This window comes from Perca flavescens, chromosome 20 (genome assembly GCF_004354835.1).
Source record: "Perca flavescens isolate YP-PL-M2 chromosome 20, PFLA_1.0, whole genome shotgun sequence".
Taxonomy (NCBI): domain Eukaryota; kingdom Metazoa; phylum Chordata; class Actinopteri; order Perciformes; family Percidae; genus Perca; species Perca flavescens.
In genome coordinates this window covers 1,907,734-1,932,560 of record NC_041350.1, presented here as the reverse complement: position 1 = coordinate 1,932,560, position 24,827 = coordinate 1,907,734, and the positions used below count along the sequence as shown (strand labels likewise).

The 24,827-nt window shown below is 42.1% G+C and overlaps 1 protein-coding gene across 1 annotated transcript in view; it reads right to left on the bottom strand.

Annotated features, from left to right (window-relative positions):
- The window catches only part of hectd1 (HECT domain containing 1), a 96,673-nt gene that overhangs the window by 57,690 nt on the left and 14,156 nt on the right, over nucleotides 1-24,827 (bottom strand). Inside the window, 14 exon segments of the mRNA XM_028566291.1 lie at nucleotides 1,298-1,444; nucleotides 3,260-3,471; nucleotides 4,194-4,457; nucleotides 6,882-6,900; nucleotides 6,902-7,105; nucleotides 7,701-7,871; nucleotides 8,390-8,528; nucleotides 9,829-10,003; nucleotides 11,009-11,123; nucleotides 11,638-11,736; nucleotides 13,990-14,066; nucleotides 17,693-17,963; nucleotides 21,300-21,581; nucleotides 22,309-22,536. Coding sequence (XP_028422092.1) covers nucleotides 1,298-1,444; nucleotides 3,260-3,471; nucleotides 4,194-4,457; nucleotides 6,882-6,900; nucleotides 6,902-7,105; nucleotides 7,701-7,871; nucleotides 8,390-8,528; nucleotides 9,829-10,003; nucleotides 11,009-11,123; nucleotides 11,638-11,736; nucleotides 13,990-14,066; nucleotides 17,693-17,963; nucleotides 21,300-21,581; nucleotides 22,309-22,536 — 2,403 coding nt within the window.

The window sequence follows — 24,827 nt, the reverse complement described above, 5'->3', positions numbered from 1 at the left end:
TAAAGTAACTAGTAATTAAAGCTGGAACAGATGAATGTAGCGGAGTAACTAAAGTAACTAGTAATTAAAGCTGGAACAGATGAATGTAGCGGAGTAACTAAAGTAACTAGTAACTAAAGCTGGAACAGATGAATGTAGCGGAGTAACTAAAGTAACTAGTAACTAAAGCTGGAACAGATGAATGTAGCGGAGTAACTAAAGTAACTAGTAACTAAAGCTGGAACAGATGAATGTAGCGGAGTAACTAAAGTAACTAGTAACTAAAGCTGGAACAGATGAATGTAGCGGAGTAACTAAAGTAACTAGTAACTAAAGCTGGAACAGATGAATGTAGCGGAGTAACTAAAGTAACTAGTAACTAAAGCTGGAACAGATGAATGTAGCGGAGTAACTAAAGTAACTAGTAACTAAAGCTGGAACAGATGAATGTAGCGGAGTAACTAAAGTAACTAGTAACTAAAAGCTGGAACAGATGAATGTAGCGGAGTAACTAAAGTAACTAGTAACTAAAGCTGGAACAGATGAATGTAGCGGAGTAACTAAAGTAACTAGTAACTAAAGCTGGAACAGATGAATGTAGCGGAGTAACTAAAGTAACTAGTAATTAAAGCTGGAACAGATGAATGTAGCGGAGTAACTAAAGTAACTAGTAATTAAAGCTGGAACAGATGAATGTAGCGGAGTAACTAAAGTAACTAGTAACTAAAGCTGGAACAGATGAATGTAGCGGAGTAACTAAAGTAACTAGTAACTAAAGCTGGAACAGATGAATGTAGCGGAGTAACTAAAGTAACTAGTAACTAAAGCTGGAACAGATGAATGTAGCGGAGTAACTAAAGTAGCTAGTAACTAAAGCTGGAACAGATGAATGTAGCGGAGTAACTAAAGTAACTAGTAACTAAAGCTGGAACAGATGAATGTAGCGGAGTAACTAAAGTAACTAGTAACTAAAGCTGGAACAGATGAATGTATTGGAGTAACTAAAGTAACTAGTAACTAAAGCTGGAACAGATGAATGTAGCGGAGTAACTAAAGTAACTAGTAATTAAAGCTGGAACAGATGAATGTAGCGGAGTAACTAAAGTAACTAAAGCTGGAACAGATGAATGTAGTGGAGTAAAAAGTCCAATATTTCTCTCTGAAATGTAGCGGAGTAGAAGTAGAAAGTGACATGAAAAGAAAAGACTCAAGTACAAGTAGCTCAACATTTGGACTCAAGTACAGTACTGGAGTAAATGTACTTAGTTACATTCCAGCACCTGTGAAGATTTTTGTGTGATTAAAAAGAAAGACTCACATTGTTGAGGACGGTGAACAGAGCCTGGACCAGGCCACTGCTACACATCTCGTACGGAGAAATGGTGTTTTCATCTTTTAGAACTACGATCAGGTTCTCCAGAGCCGTTTTCATCAGGTCCCTCCATGTGTTCTCCCCTTCAATACACTGACGACACAAAAGAAATAACAACCTGCATTAATTGTGGGTTCTTTTTCTCTTATTAGGAGTTAAACATATTGCTGTATACTGCTACCTATAGACATGTCTCTACAGTCTTATTAGGAGTTAAACATAGTGCTGTATACTGCTACCTATAGACATGTCTCTACAGTCTTATTAGGAGTTAAACATAGTGCTGTATACTACTACCTATAGGCATGTCTCTACAGTCTTATTAGGAGTTAAACATAGTGCTGTATACTACTACCTATAGGCATGTCTCTATAGTCTTATTAGGAGTTAAACATAGTGCTGTATACTGCTACCTATAGACATGTCTCTACAGTCTTATTAGGAGTTAAACATAGTGCTGTATACTGCTACCTATAGACATGTCTCTACAGTCTTATTAGGAGTTAAACATAGTGCTGTATACTACTACCTATAGACATGTCTCTACAGTCTTATTAGGAGTTAAACAGTGCTGTATACTACTACCTATAGACATGTCTCTACAGTCTTATTAGGAGTTAAACATAGTGCTGTATACTGCTACCTATAGACATGTCTCTACAGTCTTATTAGGAGTTAAACATAGTGCTGTATACTGCTACCTATAGACATGTCTCTACAGTCTTATTAGGAGTTAAACATAGTGCTGTATACTGCTACCTATAGACATGTCTCTACAGTCTTATTAGGAGTTAAACATAGTGTGCTGTATAGACATGTCTCTACCTTATTAGGAGTTAAACATGTCTGCTACCTATAGACATGTCTCTACAGTCTTATTAGGAGTTAAATATCTATATATTAGTTATTTTGGAGCTTGTGCAGCTGAAATTGGCTAGAGATGCTCGGTTGCTATGACAACAACGGCTTTAAGCCGAGTCTGGAGCAGAAAGCAGAGCAGTAGCCGAACGTTAACGTTAATCAAAATGTAATTTTCATGTATCAAACTGTGAGATATATGTGTGTAATATGTCAATAACTGGGTGAATAGAATCCTAAATGTTACTAAAAATGTAAAAAAAAATCCATCTTTTCTCCGACTCGTAGTATCGTGTGACAAAAAGAACGCAACAACCCCGCAGGTTATTCGTTTTTCGACACGGATGTGACGTCACACTCGAGCTACTAGTCGCGATAACGAGACAAAAAGAACGCCTGCATTAACACCTACAGCATCCGTCACAATCTGGAGTTAAACTAAAATAATTATTTTTAGTAAACTGAAACTAAATGAAAACTAAAACCTTCAAGAAAAACTAAAACTAGCAAACAGTCTAATAAAGTAACTCAAACTAAAATAGAAACTAATTAAAAATTCATAAACATTGGTGTGTGTGTGTCTGTGTGCATGTCTGTGTGTGTGTGTGTGTGTGTGTGTGTGTCTGTATTTGTGTCTATATGTGTTGCTTGTCTGTCTGTGTGCATGTGTGTCTGTCTGTCTATAGAGTGTGTGTGTGTGTGTGTGTGTGTACTGTATGTGTCTGTGCTGTATGTATGCCCGTCTCTGTGTGTGTGTGTACTGTGTGTGTGTGTACTGTATGTGTGCCTGTCTCTCTCTCTGTGTGTGTGTGCGTGTGTGTACTCTGTGTGTGTGTGTGTGTACTGTATGTGTGCCTGTCTCTCTGTGTGTGTGTGTGTGTGTGTGTGTGTCTGTCTGTCTGTGTGCATGTGTGTCTGTCTGTCTATAGTGTGTGTGTGTGTGTAATGTATGTGTGCCTGTCTGTGTTGTATGTATGCCTGTCTCTCTCTCTGTGTGTGTGTGTGTGTGTGTGTGTGTGTGTGTGTGTGTGTGTGTGTGTGTGTGTGTACCTGTCTGTTGGTGTGCAGCTCCCAGGCAGACTCCAGCTGTGTGGAGATGTTCCTGAGCGTGACCACCACTCCTCGGGGCATGCTCTCTACGGCTTTGAAGTGATCGTCGTACAGCTCCCTCGCCATGCTCTTCACCTTCTGCTTCGTCTTCTCCAGCTTCGACTTCAGCTTCCTGCCTCGCTTCCCCGTCCAGCCCGTCACAAACTCAGAGCCTGAACACATTCCATAAAAGGAATAATTAATTAAATATATATATATATATATATATATATATATATATATATATATATATATATATATATATATATATATATATATATATATATATATATATATATATATATATATATATATATATATATACATATATACATATATATATATACATATATACACACACACAAACGGATTGAATTCATTATCAAAACAATTGGCAAGTTATTTAATAATTGACTGATCTTTGCCACTCTAAAATTATAGGCAAGAACCTTTAAAGAGCAGAGAGGCAGACACACATACAACACACACGACACACAGACACGCACAAAGAGACACACGCACGCAGCAACACACACACACGCAGAGACACACACACGCACACACACACACAGAGAGAGAGACACACAGAGAGAGAGAGACACACAGAGAGAGACAGAGACACACACACACAGTGAGAGACACACACACACACACAGACACAGAGAGAGAGACACACACAGAGAGACACACACAGACACACAGAGAGAGAGACACACACAGACACACAGAGAGAGAGACACACACACACACAGAGAGAGAGACACACACACACACACACAGAGACAGAGATACACAGACACACACACACACACAGTGTTTTACCATATTTGATATGTATGTGACGTTGTGCATCTATGTGGTCGATATGAACTAAACTGAATAAGAAAAGTCTCACCCAGCGAAGTCTCGGCAGTGAACGAGTGTTTGGTTCCTCTGTTGGACTCGAAGACGAAGCCCGGCAGGTCTTCCTTCAGGATGGTGGCCTGCTGCCCGTCCGAGTTGTGGATGGCGATCTCTCCGTCCTTCAGGCAGGTCAGGGACCAGTTCCCCACCGTCAGCTTGGTGGGACCCACGCTGGACAGGATGGGCTGGCTGACTGTCACCGGCTTCACCTGACTCCTCGCTCGCTGCAGCTTCTCCAGGAACTCGCTGCGAGACTCTGTGCACCGGGGGAGAAGAGGGAGGGACAGACTGTTTCATTTAAACAGTCCTTCTGGAAAAATGCTTTTTTTTGTGATTGTTGCGGGCAAAAATCCTTGATTATGTGGCACGTTTTCTTAAAGCGCCCATTTTATGCTCATTGTCAGGTTCATAACTGTATTTTAAGGTTGTACCAGAATAGGTTTACATGGTTTAATTTTCTAAAAACACCAGATTTTTGTTGTACTGCACAGCTCTCTCTCTCACTGCTGCAGATGCTCTTTTCACCTGGTTTCTGTTTTAGCTACAGAGTGAGACCTCTTTTCATCTTCTTCTTCTGTACTATCTTTGATTGCACTCGCACATGCTCAGTAGCTCAGATGTAGATCATGTCAGCTAGCTCCATAGACAGTAAAAGAAAGGCTGTTTCTCCAACTTCAGTCAGTTCCAAGGCAGGATCAGCTGGGAGACTTCTTCTAAACCAGGGAGCACATGGAAGTAGTTCTCTTGGAGATTATGGTGAACTAGTGTGTGTTGTAGCAGTGCTTTACTATTGAGAACGACATAGCATGCTAGCGTTAGCATTAGTGTTAGCATGCTAACGCTACGAGCTAATCCCAATGTCGAATGCAGACTTCACCAAAAGGGAATTACCCACAGTTCAAAGTGTTGGGACGTTTACTGCGGAGACCATAGGGAAATCCGGAAATTACAAAAAAGGTAAACCGCAGCATGACACAGCCACGGAACAGACCGACCTGGTGTCCAGCTGGTAAAACAAGAGCTTTAACTAATGTGGAATCAGGCAGCCGTCTCCGGAGCCTCGGCCGTGTGGAAAGCAACAAACTTAAAAAGGAAAATTCCCAAACCAGCAAGTGTCAGCAACATTTTTGTTATTAAACGTCGCCATGGTAACATGTGATCTGGTGAAGTGCTTTCCCGATCCCATTTCTACCTATCTGAGCCCATGTGGCCTCACACACTCACTCACTTAGCACCTGAGATCAATTAAATCTGTGAGTCTTTAGTCCTTAGTCCTCAGAGCTCACTTTGGGATTGGGCCTTTGTGTTTTGTTTACGGCCTCATTCATGTTGTCTGTTGATTGTTGTGTTGTGCATTATATTATACGGTAGGTATACCCGTAAGTAGAGATGCACCGATACAGCGTACCGTACCGGCTCGCGGTGTGAAGCGCGTCTCGCCGCTATTCTCCCACATGTAGAGAACCTGGTGAGTTAACCTGCACTAGGGTTGTCAAAATTGCTCAAAAATGACGTTTGAATATTCCCTCTAAAAAAAAAAAAAAAAAAAAAAAAAAACACACAGATTATTCGAACTATTCGACTATCTGGTTGAGCATGCATCCAAGCTGGCGCGCGACATCGTGACGTCAAAATGACGTAATATCCGGCCGGCGCGTCCGATTTATGGCGCTCGAGTCGAGGTTGCGCACGGCTCTTTTTTTTCAGCGGCGCGCGACAAAGCGGAAACAGGAAGCCTGAATGAGTTCGCCGACAATCAGATGTCAGGACTCTCAGAGTGACTGCAGGTCTCTCCGGTAAACTCACCGGGTTACGATGAGTTCTTTTATGGTGAATGAAAGGCTCGATCCGACCAAGTAGCTCGGTGAATCAGATCGAAGCATTGAGGTCAACGCTGCTGCCAGTTCTGCCGTTGTTTACCTTTTTCTTCTTCTTCTGGTCCGTAGAAAGAGCAGCGTCGGTAGCCTCCTTTGCTCATTAGCGCCACCTCTGTTCAGGAGAAGACTGCAGCTAGTGTCTCGACCACCAGCGCAGCTATAAATAGTCACGGAGATCTCATGATGTCACATTTGTACGCGCCAGCTGGGCTGCGTCCGGTATGTAACAGCTTTCAGGCGCGCTAGCAACTTAGACAGCCAGCGTTTTTTCTTTTCCACATTTTTTTTTTTTTTTTTTTTAATTCGAATATTAATTTTCACCTTCGAAATTCGTTTTTTAAAAACTATTTGAATTTAGAATATTCGTTGACAGCCCTAACCTGCAACATGTCAGCTGTTTGGACATTCTTCAGCTTGTGGTCAGAAGAAAACTAGTTTACAATATGCAACACCTGCAAGGAGACAGCAGGGCGTGGAGGGACCACACCAAAAACCTGAATCACATTTATGTTTTAGTTGGATATGGATGTGAAAAGAAGGAAATGGTTCTAACATTGCTCTTTAGATGGGTGTGGATGTCACCACCAGGAGTCATTTATATAGTTCTATTATATAGTGATCCATTATCTGGTCAACAACATATTCTATTAAAGAAAAAGATAGAAAATAAATATTTGCGTGCGCTGTAAAGTGGTTAGAAAAAAATGAACTTTGAATCGGCTAAAATCGGTATCAGCTGGCCTAGAAAGTTGTAATCGGTGCAGCTCTACGCGTAGGTGTGCCATGAGTGAGTAGTTTAGTACCGGAGCTGTCCGACCCCCCCCTCTGGACTCCCGCTGGAGTACATGGTGGCCAGCTTCCCGTCCAGGATGAAGCGGAACCAGCCGTTGGAGCCGTTAGAGAGTTCGAGCGCTGCGGCGTCGGACCAGATGTAGAGACAGTCCCTCCCTCTGATGATGGACCAGTCCTTCCAGTGGTAGGGCTTCCCCTGCTGGATCTCCCTGGCGTCCTCCTGCGCCTCCTCCTCCTACGGGACATTACACATCATTTAGCTGTCGCTTTTATCCACAGAGACTTCCAATAAAGTGCTTTCAACCTTAAAAGGTACAAAACTCCGGACAGCAACAAGTCAGTGCGAGTACATTAGTTTTAAGTAAGTAAAAGTAAGTAAAATGTATTTGTATAGCACCTTTCACAGATAAAAATCACAAAGTGCTTCACAATAAAATGCAATAAAACACACAGAAGTCACAATACAAGCAAATTGAAATACAAATAGAAAACGTAACAACCATAAAAACCCCTCGACTAAGTAGAAGCCTGCTTGAACAGTCTTCAGCTGCTTTTTTAAAAGATTCAACAGAATCCACACAACGTAGCGAGAGAGGAGAGTCATTCCACAGCCTCGGAGCCACTGCTTGGAATGACCTGGAATTAACCCTTGTGTTGTCTTCCCGTTGACCATGCAACTGTGTTTTTCTGGGTCCAAATAGCATTATATTTTGTCGTTCTTTTTCTACACTTTGCTCAACGTTTTTGTGCATTTTATTCCAATTTTTTTGTCATTTTTTCAACACGTTTTTTCAAAGCATTTCTCCCGCTCTCTGTCTGTCTCTCTCTACCTTCTCAGGTTTGGTTTCGTCTTCGTTCTCGTCGTCGGATGCCGGTCCAGCCAGAGTGGACACCTTGTTGATGACTCCCAGCCGAGCCAGCTGGTCGAGGAAAACGTCTCCGCCTTTATCCACCAGATCTCTGATGATCTGCAGAGCCAGGAGGTGGCCGTCGTCATCGTCCTGAGAGACACACGGAGATTAAACTTTTAAAGCCTTGAGGACAATTTGATTACTCCCCATTGTTAAGATAGACAACAGAGTGGTTATTCATGCTCATAGCTCAGCAAACTTAATCTGCAGAGGAAGACTGTGAGACACGGTTTAAAGATTCAGAAGAAGCCAGAAAGTGGACTGTGAGTTGAGTTTTTGGTCAAACTACAAGTAAAGTTTACCACTTTACTTGTGTCATCAGAAAATAAGGGTTATAAAAAAATAGCCTCAAAGTTTATGTCAAAATTTTGTTTTAAGTTTTCAAAGTTTTTCGTCCTGACTTGTGTTGTGTGTCTGTGTGTGTCTCTGTCTGTGCGCGTGTGCGTCTGAGTGTGTGCGTGCGTGCATGTGTGTGCGTGTGTCTGTGTACGTGTGTGAGCACGTGTGTGCGTCTGTGTGTGTGTGTGTGTGTGTGTGTGTGTGTGTGTGTGTGTGTGTGTGTGTGTGTCTGTGTGTGTGTGTCTGTGTGTGTGTGTGTGTGTCTGTACCTCCTGGTCCAGGACGGTAGCGGTGATCTCCACCAGCACCGTGGGGAGGTTGTGTCCAGTCTCGCTGTCACAGACTTCCTTCAGCAGGACTTCGCTGCTGTAGTGAACCATCTTCCTGATCAGAGCCAGACTGGCTTTCCTAAAACACACAAAAAGACTAAATAAATACACCCGGCTGTCTCATCAGGAGTCCTGCAACACATATTCATACAGAAATATTTATATTCTTTCACTGTTCACACGGTGCAACAAATCAGGCCTGCTTGGTTCTTCTTTCGGGGAATCATTGTAAAGATTTATAAAGAAACTGTGAGGTTTTAATAATATGTTGAGGTAATTTCCTCTCTAACTGGGAGGTTTTAATAAGAATATGTTGAGGTCATTTCCTCTCTAACTGGGAGGTTTTAATAAGAATATGTTGAGGTCATTTCCTCTAACTGGGAGGTTTTAATAAGAATATGTTGAGGTCATTTCCTCTCTAACTGGGAGGTTTTAATAAGAATATGTTGAGGTCATTTCCACGAAAATACACTGGTAAGAGCCAATGAGGTTTAACCATGGATCAGCTAATTTAAATAGATCACGTTACTGGATTGTGTCAAAACTTAACCCATCTACCAGAGCATCTACAAAAAGGGGATTGTAAGATACAATGTAGAAAAAGTAGTTTTGGACAGTCAGCTTTTCCTTTCGAGCAGCCCATTTGTGGAATAGAACAGAACATCACATCTATCACTCATAATCCAGAATAATGTGTTTGTCTTTATCGCTATAGTAGTGTCTGTGTGTGCTTTATGTGTTTTTGATGCGTCCTAATGTGTGTCTATGCACTTTCACCTGTGTCTACTGTGTATGATACTTGGGTTATGTTTTTCTCATGACATCAACCTGCCAGTAGTCATGATCTGGGGGTTGCATCATTTTACTTGTCTATGACTGTCTTTGTTTTATGTGCATTTGTTGTAGCTTATCTATTGTTTTAAGCCATCAACCTGCTAGGGACTGCAAATGAAACTTAGCCTGTATAGCTAAATCTGGCACTTTTACATGTTGGACTCTGTACTCTTGTTGATTAATGTGCGTTGTCCATTTTAAATAAAGAAATCTAAATCTAACAGTTAACTTCATTTAATAGGTGTATGTGGCGTTTGCGTGCTGCAAATGTTCCACTAAAAACAAGTTCCTTCCAGAGACTATTCTGCACAGCCTCTTTCTACTTTCTCCTCGCGAGTAAATGGCGACAGCCTGAGCCTTTCATACTGATCCTACAGTAATGTCCAATATTTCAGCGGAAAGATCTCGTTCTCTGCTTTCAGGAACCATTTGAATGTCTTTGAAAGGACAAACGGTCTAGGGGTTGTGGTAAAAACAACAGCCCACACATATTCACGTCACTTCTTTCATAATTGGACTATGCGTGTTGAAGGTTCACAGTTTACCTAATAGAAGGCAGCATGGTTTGCTGAAAGGTTTGTGCAAAAACAGGCAGCAGTCTCCTCAGGTAGATTGGAGCCATTTCTGGGTCTCCTTTGGGCTCACTGCCCTCCTCCTCCTCCTTGTTGGCATCTTTCTTCTTCTTGTCGTCGCCCTTGTTCACCGGACACATCCAGTCCCCTGAAGCACACACAAGTTCATGTTACAAGAGTAATAATAATACATTTTGTTTGTTGGCTGCATTGAAGGCACCTAAGGACCCGCTCTCTTTACGTTGTTCAAATTCTGTGGCTTCTTTTAAAAAGCAGTTGAAGACCATTCAAACAGGCTTTTAGGCTACGTTCAGACTGCAGGCAAAAGTGGCCCATATCTGAGTATTTTGGGGTCAAGTGAGCAGGTCAGACTTCTTCAGAAGTAGGGTGAACACTCAAATGTTGCCCAGATCTCATTTTTTCAAATCAGATTGAGACCACTTCCATATGTGGTCCTGAATCAGACCCAGGTCTGATATGTTTCAATGCAGCCGCAGTGTGAACAACCGAGGTGGATTTGATGTGACTTTTACGTCAATCTACATCGACATTGGTCACAATTAAAAACAAAAACACAAAAGCTGGATTTTTGGTTTGAAAAAGCAGCAGAAAGCTGGAGCAAAAGCAGAAGTTAGGGCCTCTCTCTCTGAGTCGATCAGCCGGCTCATCGGTTGTTTTGGTCTCAGCCGACTAAGATTTATTTATTCATTTTTTTTTTAAATAAAAGATTATTTTTTTGGCTTTTCCGCCTTTATTTGACAGGACAGCTATGTGAGAAAGGAGAGAGAGAGAGGGGGAAGACATGCTGGAAATCATCAAAGGTCGGAATCGAACCCTGGACCTCTGCGTCAAGGCATAAACCTCTCAGTATATGTGCACCTGCTCTACCCACTGAGCCAACCCGGCCACAGTTATTCAGTTTTTTATGCTAAATGATTTTTTAAAGAAACTTGTGAGCACATCTCTGGTAAACACAAGATTTAAAGTGGAGCTTTTGAACAATTCTTTGTGGAGAAACTCAGTTTTTACAGATCTGTCCATTAAATTAACTAATCGTTTGAGTGTTAGACGACTCAGAGTTTCTGAGTAGTAGAGGACAGCTGTAGCAGCAGTAGTACTGGGCAGTAAACAGTAGTACTATCTGTGTACTAACCGGGGGACTGCAGTATAGCCACCACTTCGCTGTGTCCTCGCTCCCTGGCCTTGTCCAGAGGAGTTTTCCCATCCTCGTCTCTCAGGTCAGGGTTAGCTCCGTGACGCAACAGAGTCTACACACACACAGAGAAAGAGACACACACACACACACACACACACACACACACACACACACACACACACACACACACACACACACACACACACACACACACACACACACACACACACACACACACACACACACACACACACACACACACACACACACACACACACACACACACACACACACACACACACAACACACACATATTTAAAAAAAATAGAACACACGGTCAGAACTTTAGAACAAAACATAACCAGTGGTGGGAGAAGTATTCAGATCCTTTACTGCAGTAAAAGTACTAATACCACACTGTAAAAATACTGTTATAAGTAAAAGCCCCTAAAGAAGTCCTGAATCTTCCTTTTACAATCTGTGGAACCCCATAAGAGTCCCTAGAAGTCCCTATGAACCCTTTAAATATCCCCCAAGTCCCCTGCAGTACTCACAAACAACATTTCACAGAATCTGGCCACTTTATTTACCGTGTGTACCAACTCTCTCTGTGTGTTCTGCGTTACCTTTGCTACTTGTGGGCGTCCGAAACAGGCAGCGTAGTGTAGTGAAGATGACCTTTGACCTCTGTTGACGTCTGCCCCCCTCTCACATAGAAACTCCACCTGGAACAACAACACACACGTGGTTGGTAAAACGATAAAGACTTTGATCAAATTCATCATCCAATTTTTCCAATCTTTTTCACAGCAGACATGTTGACATGTCATAGTAGGAAAAGCACAGGTGTATTCAAACCCATTAATGATGGCTACATTCCACTTAGGAGAGGTCCTGGTATTGTGCATGTTGACTCACTGAAATATCTTACTGGGACACTTGATGGAACCGAGCCATCGTTAAGGTTATCAATCTCAGCTGTGCTTTTCCTATTATGACAGGTCAACATGTCTGCTGTGAAAATAAAGTCTATAGTTGTTGAGATATTTCACTCTGGACCAAAGCAGTACCTAGAGGGTGACAATTTTTCGGGACTCCAGCAGGTCACGGTATTCCCGCAGTACGGGAGTACATTTTACTGTTGGTAACATGATAAGGACGGAATAGAGCATAGAAATCAACGGACGGAGCCGGAGATTAAATTAAAAAAAATGACGCTGCAATGCGTTGAGTGCACCCCAAAGTAGGGCTGGGTATCGTTCAGAATTTTTCAATCCGGTGCCAATTTCTATACCAATTACTAACGATACTTTTTTCGATACCATATGTTTTAAAATTCATTTCAACATCAACAAAAATACATTAAACACAAAGCTTTTATTTTCCACCTTAATTGTGAATCAAAACAGTTATTAAATTATATAAATTAAATTATAACTCCTTTGAAAGTCTTGTTCTTAATCTTCAACATCCAAAATGGAAAACATTACAGCCAATTATATTTGTGGTTATTTACAGGGCTCCAGGTCCGTATTCTGAATTTTTATCTGAATTCTCAGAGTTTTTATCATGTTTAGTCCTTAAATCAGACAAAGTACTTATTGTAGGGGATTTTAATATCCATGTGGACGTTGACAATGATAGCCTTAGTACTGCTTTCAACTCATTACTGGATTCAATCGGTTTCAGTCAGAGTGTGCACAAGGCGACACACTGTTTCAACCACACCCTCGACCTTGTGCTGGTATATGGTATTGAAATTGAGGATTTAATAATATTTCCATGAGAATTCGGTATTGTCAGATCATTCTTTAATCACTTTCGAATTCTTACTACCTGACTATATTAAATTAGATAAAAGCTTCTACACCAGATGCCTATCTGACAGTGCTATAGCTAAATTTAAAGAAGATATTCCAACAGCATTCGACTCTATGTCATGCCTTAACATAACAGAGGACCTCTATGTTAACCTCAGTCCCTCTCAAATTGATACATTTGTTGACGGTGCTACGACTCGCCTACGGACGACCTTAGACTCCGTTGCTCCCCTGAAAAAGAAGATGATGAAGCAAAGGAAATTAGCACCTTGGTATAACTCCCAAACCCGCAAATTAAAACAAATCTCGCGAAACCTCGAATGTAAGTGGCGTTCCACCAAAGTGGAAGAATCCCGTTTGCCTTGGTCTGTCAGTCAGTCATCAGGGCAGAGAAACCACCGCTGTGGCTGCTTGTCTAACAGGAAGTGTAACGTCAACCGCACCGAGACAGCTTTCGGCTCGCCATTAATATCATATCGCAGCAAACGCTGTCTGCGTGAAGTTTAAAAAAAAACTGTAACCACACTTTAAACCAACCGTGACACTGTGTGTGTGTGTGTGTGTGTGTGTGTGTGTGTGTGTGTGTGTGTGTGTGTGTGTGTGTGTGTGTGTGTGTGTGTGTGTGTGTCGGTGTGTGAGAGGACAGATAAGCTTGCGCTTACGCGCTCAGATGCTTTTGGAACCGAAATTTGGCACCGAAAGATAAAGACATTTTTTCCGATACCATAAAAGTATCAACGTTCGGTACCCAGCCCTACCCCAAAGATTGCGAGGCATTTTGTTTTAGAAAAGAGAACCCCTTACAACTCCTAATACTTTTGTTGATTGGCTATTGCTAGCCGCAGAGTAGCCTATCCGAGCAAGACAAAGCAGCTGCCCTGTTCACAAGCCAATCAATCAGCGTCAGCGACTACACAGAGAGTCGGCAAAATGGATTCTGGAAAGAAGCTGTTGGAATTGAAAGTGTCATCGAAGGAGCCCTCCATCCATTTTCAGGAGCGGTGAGAAGATCTCCGTTAGGAGTCACGTGATCGGGATGTGACGGGAGTATTTTCGACAGTTGATTCCCTTGTCGCCCTCTAATCCAAGCAGCTCATGTGGTAAAAATAAAAAAAAGTGATTTAAATCAAGAGTCAGTGTCTCTGTAATCATTTTTACCATTTCCTGTGTGCCAAAAGCTGAGGCCCAGTTGAGAAGCGTCTGTCCAACATCGTCCATGAAGTTCACCTCGAAAGCTGCAAAAACAGAGAATATTGGGTCACTTTTAGTCACTGAAAAACGAGAACAACCTTTAGAACTTCAGCTTCAATTCTTTAGCACAGGGGTCTCCAACAAGTAGCGCTCGAGCTACCGGTAGATCGCAGATAAGTTGACAAACGGAGACACAAAATGACCCCGATATTAAAAGTGAAGTAGCTAACTTTGTGGGCCATAGACGTGTAAAGTGGTCATTCTTTCTTGGACCGGGATGGGAATATTTCCAGTGATGTAGCTATAACTTTGTGGGTGTTAAATAATCATGAACCTTGAAGTGAAGTTAAGATTTTTCATAAGCTTTGGGTTTTGCAATTTCAACAAACATTAGCTTAATTCAGCCTTTGTGTGTTATGTAAATAAATGTAAGCGATGTGATGCAAGTAGCTCTTGGCCACTTCCGTTATTTCAAAGTAACCCTTAGATGAAGAAAGGTTGGAGACCCCTCCTTTAGCAGAACGTTGGGAAGACTTGCAGTTTTTTGTTTGACTTTATTCACTTAATTTTGTATTCCTCAGGAACTAACAACTTGTACTTTTCCACTCTACAGGGTCTGCATTTATTCTAGTTTGTATCATCTTCACATTCTCTGCTCTGTGTTCTTGAATGAATGAATGAATTTATTGGTCATAACCAAAGGGTAGGGTCAGAAGCTTCAGCTTATATAACACCCCCCCCCTTGTCACATTTTTAAAAACAAATTAAAAACATGCATACATCTACCTACATACTTACAAACATACATATACCCATTAAGGGTCAGTGCTTTATTAAACCATTAATTAATAAAAAAATGTACCTTAAGATGGCAATCGAGAGAGAGAGAGAGAGAGAGAGAGAGAGAGAGAGAGAGAGAGAGAGAGAGAGAGAGAGAGAGAGAGAGAGAGAGAGATATATATATATATATATATATATATATATATCTCTCAATTGCCATCTTAAGGTAAATAATATCATAATTAATGATGACAACCATAATGGTAATGATTTTTATCATCATCAGCATGATTATCCACCTTCGCACACAATAATACTCCATTTCTATACTTCTTATCTAGTATCATGTCTTTAAACCCTTTTTTAAATTTAAAAACATTCCCAATATGTTTTAATTCCCTTGGTAATGCGTTCCATAACTTCACGCCACAGACAGAAACGCACCTGCTTTTCATTACTGTGTTACAGCTAGGTTGTTTCCAATTAAGGTCGCCTCTGAGGGCGTAACCCCCTTCTCTTTCTCTAAACATAGTTTGAATGTTAGGAGGAAGTAGATTATTTCGGGCTTTATACAGAACTAACGTAGTATTTAGGTTCACCAGGTCCATGAATTTCAGTGTGTTTGACTTAAGAAATAAAGAATTAGTATGATAATTGAAGCAAACATTATTCACAATTTGCATAGCTCTTTTCTGAACTGTGCACACCGTCTGTAGAGTGGTTTTACAGGCATTGCAACATACTGTTGAGATTTGGGGCATTAGTCAATGTGTGTGTGTTTTTAGGTTTAACACATTAAGGAACACTTTCAATTCCATTTGTATGTACGTGCAACGAAATTGTAAGAACATACAACTTCCCAGAGAGGAGAATACATATTGTTGTTTCTTCAGTTTTTGGAGCCGGCACAGAGCTGTGAAACATCAATCTACCGTCAGCTATTATTAAAGGACGATATGCTCATGGACAGTCATTAAGTCATTTCCTGTATATCGGTAGTTTAATATTTTATATTAAGAAATATAGACACTTTATGATCCATTTCTGTGTGAAAGAGCCACACACACCTCACGTAAAAAATAACACTGTCCTATGTTTACGCTTGCAGAGCGGAGCTTATTTTATTAATAAGGGAACAAATTCCACTAAGGAACCCTGACAAAGCACACCTGTGAAGGTAAAACCATTTCAGGTGACTACCTCATGAAGCTCATTGAGAGAACACCAAGGGTTTGCAGAGTTATCAAAAAAAGCAAAGGGTGGCTACTTTGAAGAATCTAAAATATAAGACATGTTTTCAGTTATTTCACACTTTTTTGTTAAGTACATAATTCCATATGTGTTCATTCATAGTTTTGATGCCTTCAGTGAGAATCTACAATGTAAATAGTCATGAAAATAAAAAGGAAACGCATTGAATGAGAAGGTGTGTCCAAACTTTTGGCCTGTACTGTACGTTACGCAGCAATGTAGCTGGCCCTTTACAATGACAAAACCCAGTAGTTCTGATTCTGTAGGCTTGGCCGGTGTGTTCGGTGTTAGGGGTGGGCGATATGGACAAAAAATAATATATCGATATTTTTTCCGATTTTGACAATAACGATAATTAGACGATATCCTTTAAAAATGTGTTTTTAAAAGTCTAAGTTACTTAATCACTGATGATAATAATGGGCACAATGTTGAATAAAAACAGTTCTTATTTATTTTCTTTAAAATTTAAGTATTCAAAGACACAATTCAAAGACAAAATACTACTACTATACTAATACTAATAGAACTAGTGTAGGTGTTAACTCAGAAATTAGTCAAGTCTCGGTCTATAAATATTTGGGTGTCATGATAGACGACAATCTCTCATGGACTTCTCATATAGATTTTATCTGCAAAAAAATACAACAGCGTGTTTATTTTCTTCGTAGATTGAGATCTTTTGGAGCTAGTAGTCAAATCATCTCGGTGTTTTTCACATCAGTAATTCAGAGTATGATGCTTTACTGTAGTACTGCTTGGCTAAGTAGCCTCTCAGTTAAAAATAAAACAAAGCTATTTAATCAGATTAAAATTTGCGCAAAGATTATAAGACTACCTGTAGTGCACTCCTTTCAGGAGGCTCACAATAACAGCATGCTTAGACTAGCCAAAATTATTTCAAATGACTCTTTACATGTCTTGCACAGTGAATATCAGCTTCTGCCTTCAAACAGACGCTTTAGAGTTCATTCTTTTAAATCGTATTAGACTTAAAAACTCCTTCATACATCAATCTATCCTATTGCTAAACCGGTTACATTAAACTCAGTGCAATATTTATTTCAGGGATATACATCTCCAAGACTTTGTCTGTGTGTATGTTTATGTCATGTATTGTTGTTATATATATGTTTTCTCCGTTTCCTTATTTTGGAGTTTATGTCATCTGTGGTAATGTCTCATGTATGTTTGTTGGTGTTATTAATCTTATGAATGTTTGGATGTATGTGTATGTCCTCATTAGGATGTATGTGTATGTCCTCATTAGGATGTATGTGTATGTCCTCATTAGGATGTATGTGTATGTCCTCATTAGGATGTATGTGTATGTCCTCATTAGGATGTATGTGTATGTCCTCATTAGGATGTATGTGTATGTCCTCATTAGGATGTATGTGTATGTCCTCATTAGGATGTATGTGTATGTCATTCACTGTTTTTGGATGTATGTCTACGTGCTCATCTTAAACAAGCTACCCAGGGATGTACAAAGAATTTCAGCCTTTGGCTGACAATAAAGTTGTATCGTAGGAACATTGAACTCTGAGTACACATTCAGCAGCAAACCTCTGCTGTAATGTAAGTTGTGCAGCATACAAGCAAGATGAAATCATAATAATAATAAACAAATTCTTACCTCCAGTGTCTATGGCGTCGATCAGAGCGTCCGTGTCCTTGCTGCGGATACAGTCGATGAGCTGTCGGTGGGATCTCTCCCCTGAGCTGTCGAGGCGCCGCAGGCCGGGGATCCGACCGGTCGACCCCGCCGTGGATTTGGGCAGCGCCTTGCGTCCCTCGAACAGGAGCACGAGCAGCAGGTCCACCAGACGCATGGTGTCCAGCACGCAGCGCTCGTCTCCGCCCAGGGCCGACTCCATCGAGTCGGGCAGCGCCGAACGCAACAAGTCCTGAAGACGGGAGAGAAAGGGGACGAGAGAAGATCAGACAGCTGTGACAACATTTAATCGGTGTGTGTGTGCGTGTGTGTGTCTTTTTGTGTGTGGTACCAGGATGTAACGTTACCGTGTGTGTGAGTGAGTGAGTGAGTGAGTGAGTGAGTGAGTGAGTGTCTTTCTGTGTGTTTGGTGTGTGGTACCAGGATGTTACGTTACTGTGTGTGTGTGTGTGTGTGTGTGTGTGTGTGTGTGTGTGTGTGTGTGTGTGTGTGTGTGTGTGTGTGTGTGTGTGTGTAACCAGGATATAACGTTACTTTTGGGGTGTGTGTGTGTGTGTGTGTGTGTGTGTGTGTGTGTCTGTGTGTGAGTCTGTGTGTAACCAGGATATAACATTACTTTTGGTGTGTGTGTGTGTGTGTGTTAGTGTGTGAGTGTGTGTGCGTGCTTTTCTTTGTCTGTGGTACCAGGATGTATCGTTACTCTGTGTGTGTCTATGTGTCTTTCTGTGTGTTTGGTGTGCGGTACCAGGATGTAACATTACTTTGGGGGGGTGTGTGTGTGTGTGTCTGTGGTACCAGGATGTAACGTTACTCTGTGTGTGTGTGTGTGTGTGTGTGTGTGTGAGTCTGTGTGTATGGTACCAGGATGTAACGTTACTCTGTGTGTGTGTGTGTGTGTGTCTGTGTGTATGGTACCAGGATGTAACGTTACTCTGTGTGTGTGTGTGTGTGTGTGAGTCTGTGTGTATGGTACCAGGATGTAACGTGTGTGTGTGTGTGTGTGTGTGTGTGTGTGTGTGTGTGTGTGTGTGTGTGTGTGTGTGTGTGTGTGTGTTTTTCATTTCCTTGAGAGCTGCAAAGATGAATCTGTAAGTTGTCAACACTATTAAATCAAATCTCCGACTATTTTGAGAGAACCGATAATCAGTTTGATCCATATTTTTCAAATGTAAAAATCAGGTAATCTTGTGTGATGTCAGCGTGTTAAATGTGAATATTGTTCTAGTGTCTTCTCTCCTCTGAGACAGGACACTGAATATCTGAGTTGTGGACAAAAACAAGACATTTGAGGATGTTTATCTTTGGGCTTTTTTGGGACAAACTGATCCACATTTTTAGAGACCCAACAACTAGGTTGACCAGATGAGAATGGGTAAAATTCGGGACGAGGCAATTGGGTCTCTCTAGTTGGGTGAACATGAATTTCAAAACTCTGCACCAAAATGATTTATTTTTATTGGCTGTCTGCACGTGCACTTTCCCTGGCCTCATGGCTGCAACTTGTGCTCTCTTCATCTACTCTAAAACATCAAAAAGGGGACACAAAGGTTGTATTTTTTGTAATTATATTATTTTATACCATTATAGTATTTCACCCCAGACTGTTGCGTCCCTCAGCTGCGATGCCACCCCGTTGTCTCCTGACGGTGATGGAGGCTTTTATTTTGGAGACGAGGAGGACTTTCGGAACGTATTGGAAGTGGATCTCAGGCAGTTTTTAATGTTCTATCAGACTAGAACTACTCCAGAGTCTGCTCTTGAGACTTTGCTCTAATTTTCGGGACAATTAGGGCAGGATTCGGGACAACTGCTTGGATTTTGGGACTGTCCCGAATTCGTCACCCTACCAACAACTCTAGGGCTGCCACCTCTTACGTCGATTAGTCGACTAATCGGTCATTTTGGTTTTAGTCGACTAAGATTTCTTTAGTCGATTAGTCATTGTTTATGCTTATTCATGCTTAATTACTTATTTCCGAGAAACTTCTGAGCACATTTATGGTAAACACAAGATTTAAAGTGGTGCTTTTGCAGAATTAATTGTGGAGAAACTCAGTTTTACAGATGGTTAATTAACTACATTTATATTGTGCTTTTCTAGTCTTAACCACCTCTCAAAGCGCACAGCTCTGCCAATTAAATCAACTAATCGATTAGTCGACAAAATCCTATAAGTGTTAGTCGACCAAGAATATCTTTACTCGAGGACAGCCCTAGGATCCGGTATAGGAGACTGCACTACTCCGTATGACACGATGTGCCCTGCTATGACATGAACTACAACGACTACCTTCGAAGTCACTGTTCCACTATCTTTAATGTGACTATTATCGCCACTGTTCATCACACCCCCAACCGGCCCCCGTCAGACACCGCCTACCAAGAGTCTGGGTCTGCCGAGGTTTCTTCCTAAAAGGGAGTTTCTCCTCGCCACTGTTGCAATAGCCACTGCTAATGCTTGCTCTTGAGGGAATTACTGTAATTGTTGGGGCTTTGTAAATGATAGGTTGGATATTTCAGCCTACATGTTCAAAATTTATTTTATATCTTGTATGTAGGGTACTACACAAGATTAGGTTAGTCTGGGGACAACCTTCACCCACAAGAATGTGTAAATCTATTATGAGTTTGGGTACAAGTTTCACACAGAGGAATTGGAGCCAGGAATGTGAGAATCTATTAGGAGCACGTGCCATAAAAGGTGTAGTTTAAGAGTAAACTGTTCCAACTGAAATAGATGTCTCATGCTGTGTGAGCACAAAGAGAGTTTAAAAAGGTATTCATTCTGATGTACATGTTGTTCATCCATGAGCAGACGTGTCTGTATGCTCATGGTTGTCCCAGTGTCATGAAAGTTTGTTCACTGTTTGAATAAAGCTGCACTTGATTTGTACTCTTTGGACTGGTCGTCATCTTTGAGGTCTCCCTAGGGCTGGGCGATATATCGATATTATATCGATATCGTGATATGAGACTAGGTATCGTCTTAGATTTTGGATATCGTAATATCGTGATATGACCATAAGTGTCTTTTCCTGGTTTTAAAGGCTGCATTACAGTAAAGTGATGTCATTTTCTGAACTTATCAGACTGTTGTAACTGTTCTATTATTTGCCTTTACCCACTTAGTCATTATATCCACATTACTGATGATTATTTATCAAAAATCTAAGTGTGAAGATATTTTGTATAGATATATATAATCCGTTTATTATTTATTCATTTGATTTTGCAACTGTTAACTGAAATAGCCGGTTTCTATGAAACTACTTGTGACATGTCATATTTGGCTTTGACTTTGACTGAACTGCTCTCACTTTGCGGAAAAAAAATATCGGGATATATATCGTATATCGATATTCAGCCAAAATATATCGGGATATGACTTTTGGTCCATATCGCCCAGCCCTAGGTCTCCCAACATCATTTCTGAATCATCACCCGACATCAGTAAATTACAGAGTGTGGTCTAGACCCACTCTATCTGTAAAGTGTCTCGAGATAACTCTGTTATGATACTATAAATAGAATTGAATTGTTTTTGCCGTTTTGATGCGAGTCGACCTACGTGCGTGACGAGCGGCGAGCCTCTACACAGCGTGGACAGCAGGCTCACGATGGTCGACACCTGGTTGCTCAGTTTGGAGTCCGGCGCCGAGGGGGCGGCGCCCGTCGAGGTCCGTCCGGGCTTACAGGAAGAGGCCGGGCCGGACACGGTGCCGCCGGCGGCCGCCATGCGCGACAGCAGCTCCTCCGTCAGCCCGTGTTTGGCTAAAGGGGCGGGGTCCACGCCGCGGCGGGTGAATCTGTCGGCCAATGAGGCGAAGCAGCGCAGAGCACCGTCTGATACCTGCGAGTACAGAGAGAAGAGCGGTTAGCTCGGCTGAGAAGTTAGCTAGGGGTGGGAATCACAAGTTGTTGCTTGTGTGTGTGTGTGTGTGTGTGTGTGTGTGTGTGTGTGTGTGTGTGTGTGTGTCTGTGTGTGTGTTGTGTTTGTGTGTGTGTGTGTGTGTGTGTGTGTCTCTGTGTGTGTGTGTGTGTGTGTGTGTGTCTCTGTGTGTGTGTGTGTGTGTGTGTGTGTGTGTGTCTCTCTCTCTCTCTGTGTGTGTGTGTGTGTGTGTGTGTGTCTCTCTCTCTGTGTGTGTGTGTGTGTGTGTGTGTGTGTCTCTGTGTCTGTGTGTGTGTGTGTGTGTGTGTGTGTGTGTGTGTGTGTGTGTGTGTGTGTGTGTGTGTGTGTGTGTGTGTGTGTGTGTGTGTGTGTGTGTGTGTGTGTGTGTGTGTGTGTGTGTGTGTGTCTCTGTGTGTGTCTCTGTGTGTGTGTGTGTGTGTGTGTGTGTCTCTCTCTCTCTGTGTGTGTGTGTCTCTCTCTCTGTGTGGGTGTATGTGTCTCTGTGTGTGTGTGTGTGTGTGTGTGTGTGTCTCTCTGTGTGTGTGTCTCTCTGTGTGTGTGTGTGTGTGTGTGTGTGTGTGTCTCTCTCTCTCTGTGTGTGTGTGTCTCTCTCTCTGTGTGGGTGTATGTGTCTCTGTGTGTGTGTGTGTGTGTGTGTGTGTGTGTGTGTGTGGGGCTGGCAGGTTACCTGGTGGTCTTCATGTTTGAGGAGGCTGGACAGAGACTCGACGCAGGTCTCCAGAGACGAGTCCTGCGGCTCCATCTTGCTGCAGAGCCGGGACACCACGGCCATGGCCGAGTGCAGCGTGTCTTTGTGAACCAGGTGGCCACTGTCTCGGATGAAGCTCAGCACGCAGTTCAGACCACCAGCCTCGAACACGGCGCCAGACTCCCTGGTACAGATCAGCTCCAGCACCTACACGACAAAACACACAACTTAACTTAAAGCGCCCATATTTTCAGGTATTCATCTGTAGTTTAAGGTTGTACCAGAATAGGTTTACATGGTTTAATATTTCAACAAAACACCATATTTTTGTTGTACTGCACAGCTCTCTCTCACTGCTGCAGATCCTCTTTTCACCTGGTTTCTGTTTTAGCTACAGAGTGAGACCTCTTTTCATCTTCTGTACTATCTTTGATTGCACTCGCACATGCTCAGTAGCTCAGATCGTAGATCATGTCAGCTAGCTAACTCTAGAGACAGTAAAAGAAAGGCTGTTTCTCCAACTTTGGTCAGTTCCAAGGCAGGATCAGCTGGGAGACTTCTTCTAAACCAGGGAGCACATGGAAGTAGTTCTTTTGGAGATTATGGTGAACTTGTGTGTGTTGTAGCAGTGCTTTGCTATTGAGAACGACGTAGCATGCTAACGCTAAGAGCTAACGGTTGTGGTTGGCCAGCTCATTTCGGACTGTGACGTCGCAGTCCGAGCAGATTTAGACCAGCTCACCAGGAGACTGAAGGCAGGACACATTCAGATTATCGGTTCGGTGCGACTCGGGCTTAAGCCAGCACCGGAAAAGAGACTTCTAATATCCTTCGCTGGTCTCCGTCCAGAGACACAGGACTTCGCCCAATCTTTTTGATGTGATTAGGATCCCCGTTAGGCAATGTAGAAGATCAGCTACTCTTTCTGGGGTCCACATAAAACATAACAGATAAGAAGACCCTTCCAGACAAAACAACCATGTGAAGAAAAGAAAAAAATAGAAAGAAATCATAACTAACAATATTCTCTCTTGCAAACATGCAACTATACTAGGGATACACCGAATCCAGATTTTTGGGGTTGGGCAGAATCCTGAATCCTGAATCCCCTGGTTGAGATTGTGCTGACTCCTCCTCCCATCCTCAGTCTATGAACCCAGTAAACACATGAATGAAGTAAACAGGGACTGTCCTTCCTTTGCTGTACCTGAAGTTGCTGCATTCTGGCTGCTGTCTGGAGATTCCTTCATGAACAACTCGTATTCTTCCAGATGTTTCAGACCAGATGTAACAGCGGCCATGTTGTGTATAGTTTAGGGTCCTCGCCACCACCAGACCAATCAGCATTGAACAGATTGAACATGTAGCTGGACTTGAATGGCCTTCTTTTGACTGAAAGTACTGCCAAACAACTTTTTCTGCTCACCAGATCCATGTCCACTTTCTCACAGCCTGCTGCATTGAACGCTCCACCTACGTAAACACCTTCCCGTAACCAACGGCGCCGTCATTATGGCGACCAGCGTAGCGTGCAAGCGTAGGGTTCGCTGGGAAAAAAAATTCTAAAGGTTCGGCAGAAACCCAACCCCGTCAAAAAGCCTAACTATTCAGCCGAATCAGAAGCCAAAGCCTGGATTCGGTGCATTCATAGTACAAACCCGATCTTCAAACTGGGAACAGTTTCACCAATGCTTTCTTCATAGAAACAAAGAGGGGCAAAGAAGATATGAAATATTTTAGAGCTGTAATCGGGCCTTCAAAGTACGGCCCGAAAAGGCCAGAGCCCAACAAGTACATTTTGATTGACAGCTTTTTAAAAGCCCGAACCAGTTTACAGCCCGACTGAACAAAAGGCCGTCTATCAGCAGTGATTACAGTGTCGCGAGAAAGAAAAATAAAAATAAAAAGAGACCGAACCGCATGAACACAGTCATCTATACATTTTTTGACATCATTTATTCATGAATAACAGAGGCTGTAGGCCACTTGGAAGTTGGAACAAAGAAATTAATTAAGTCCCCCTAGAGACCAGCCTCCGTTTCACCTCCTCAGGATCTATTTTCACGCTAATCGAAACGCATCACCTGACTGCTCATTTACCATGCAACCCCAAGCGCAAGCCCGAGCCCAGCCCGAGCCCGAGCCCGAGCCCGAGCCCGTGAAATATAATAGAAATTAAGACCGAACCTGACAGGTCCTGTCGGGTCCCGTCGGGTTAGGGCAAAGATCTTCAGCTCTAAAATATCAAGATCTTCAAACTGGGAACAAAACGCTTTAACTAATGCTCTCTTCATCGACACAAAGAAGGGGAAACTAGATATGAAAAATTTGCCATTTTAGAGGAAAAACAAAATGCAATTAATCCGATCAAACATTATCTTTGAGCAGATCTGTGCCGAGACAAACTGAGGTCTGAATAAAGAAGCCAGCTGTCCTGTGCTGTGTATTAATAAACGTCTGGTAGCACGTGATTAGGAGTCTCCTGGTTTTGTGGTTTG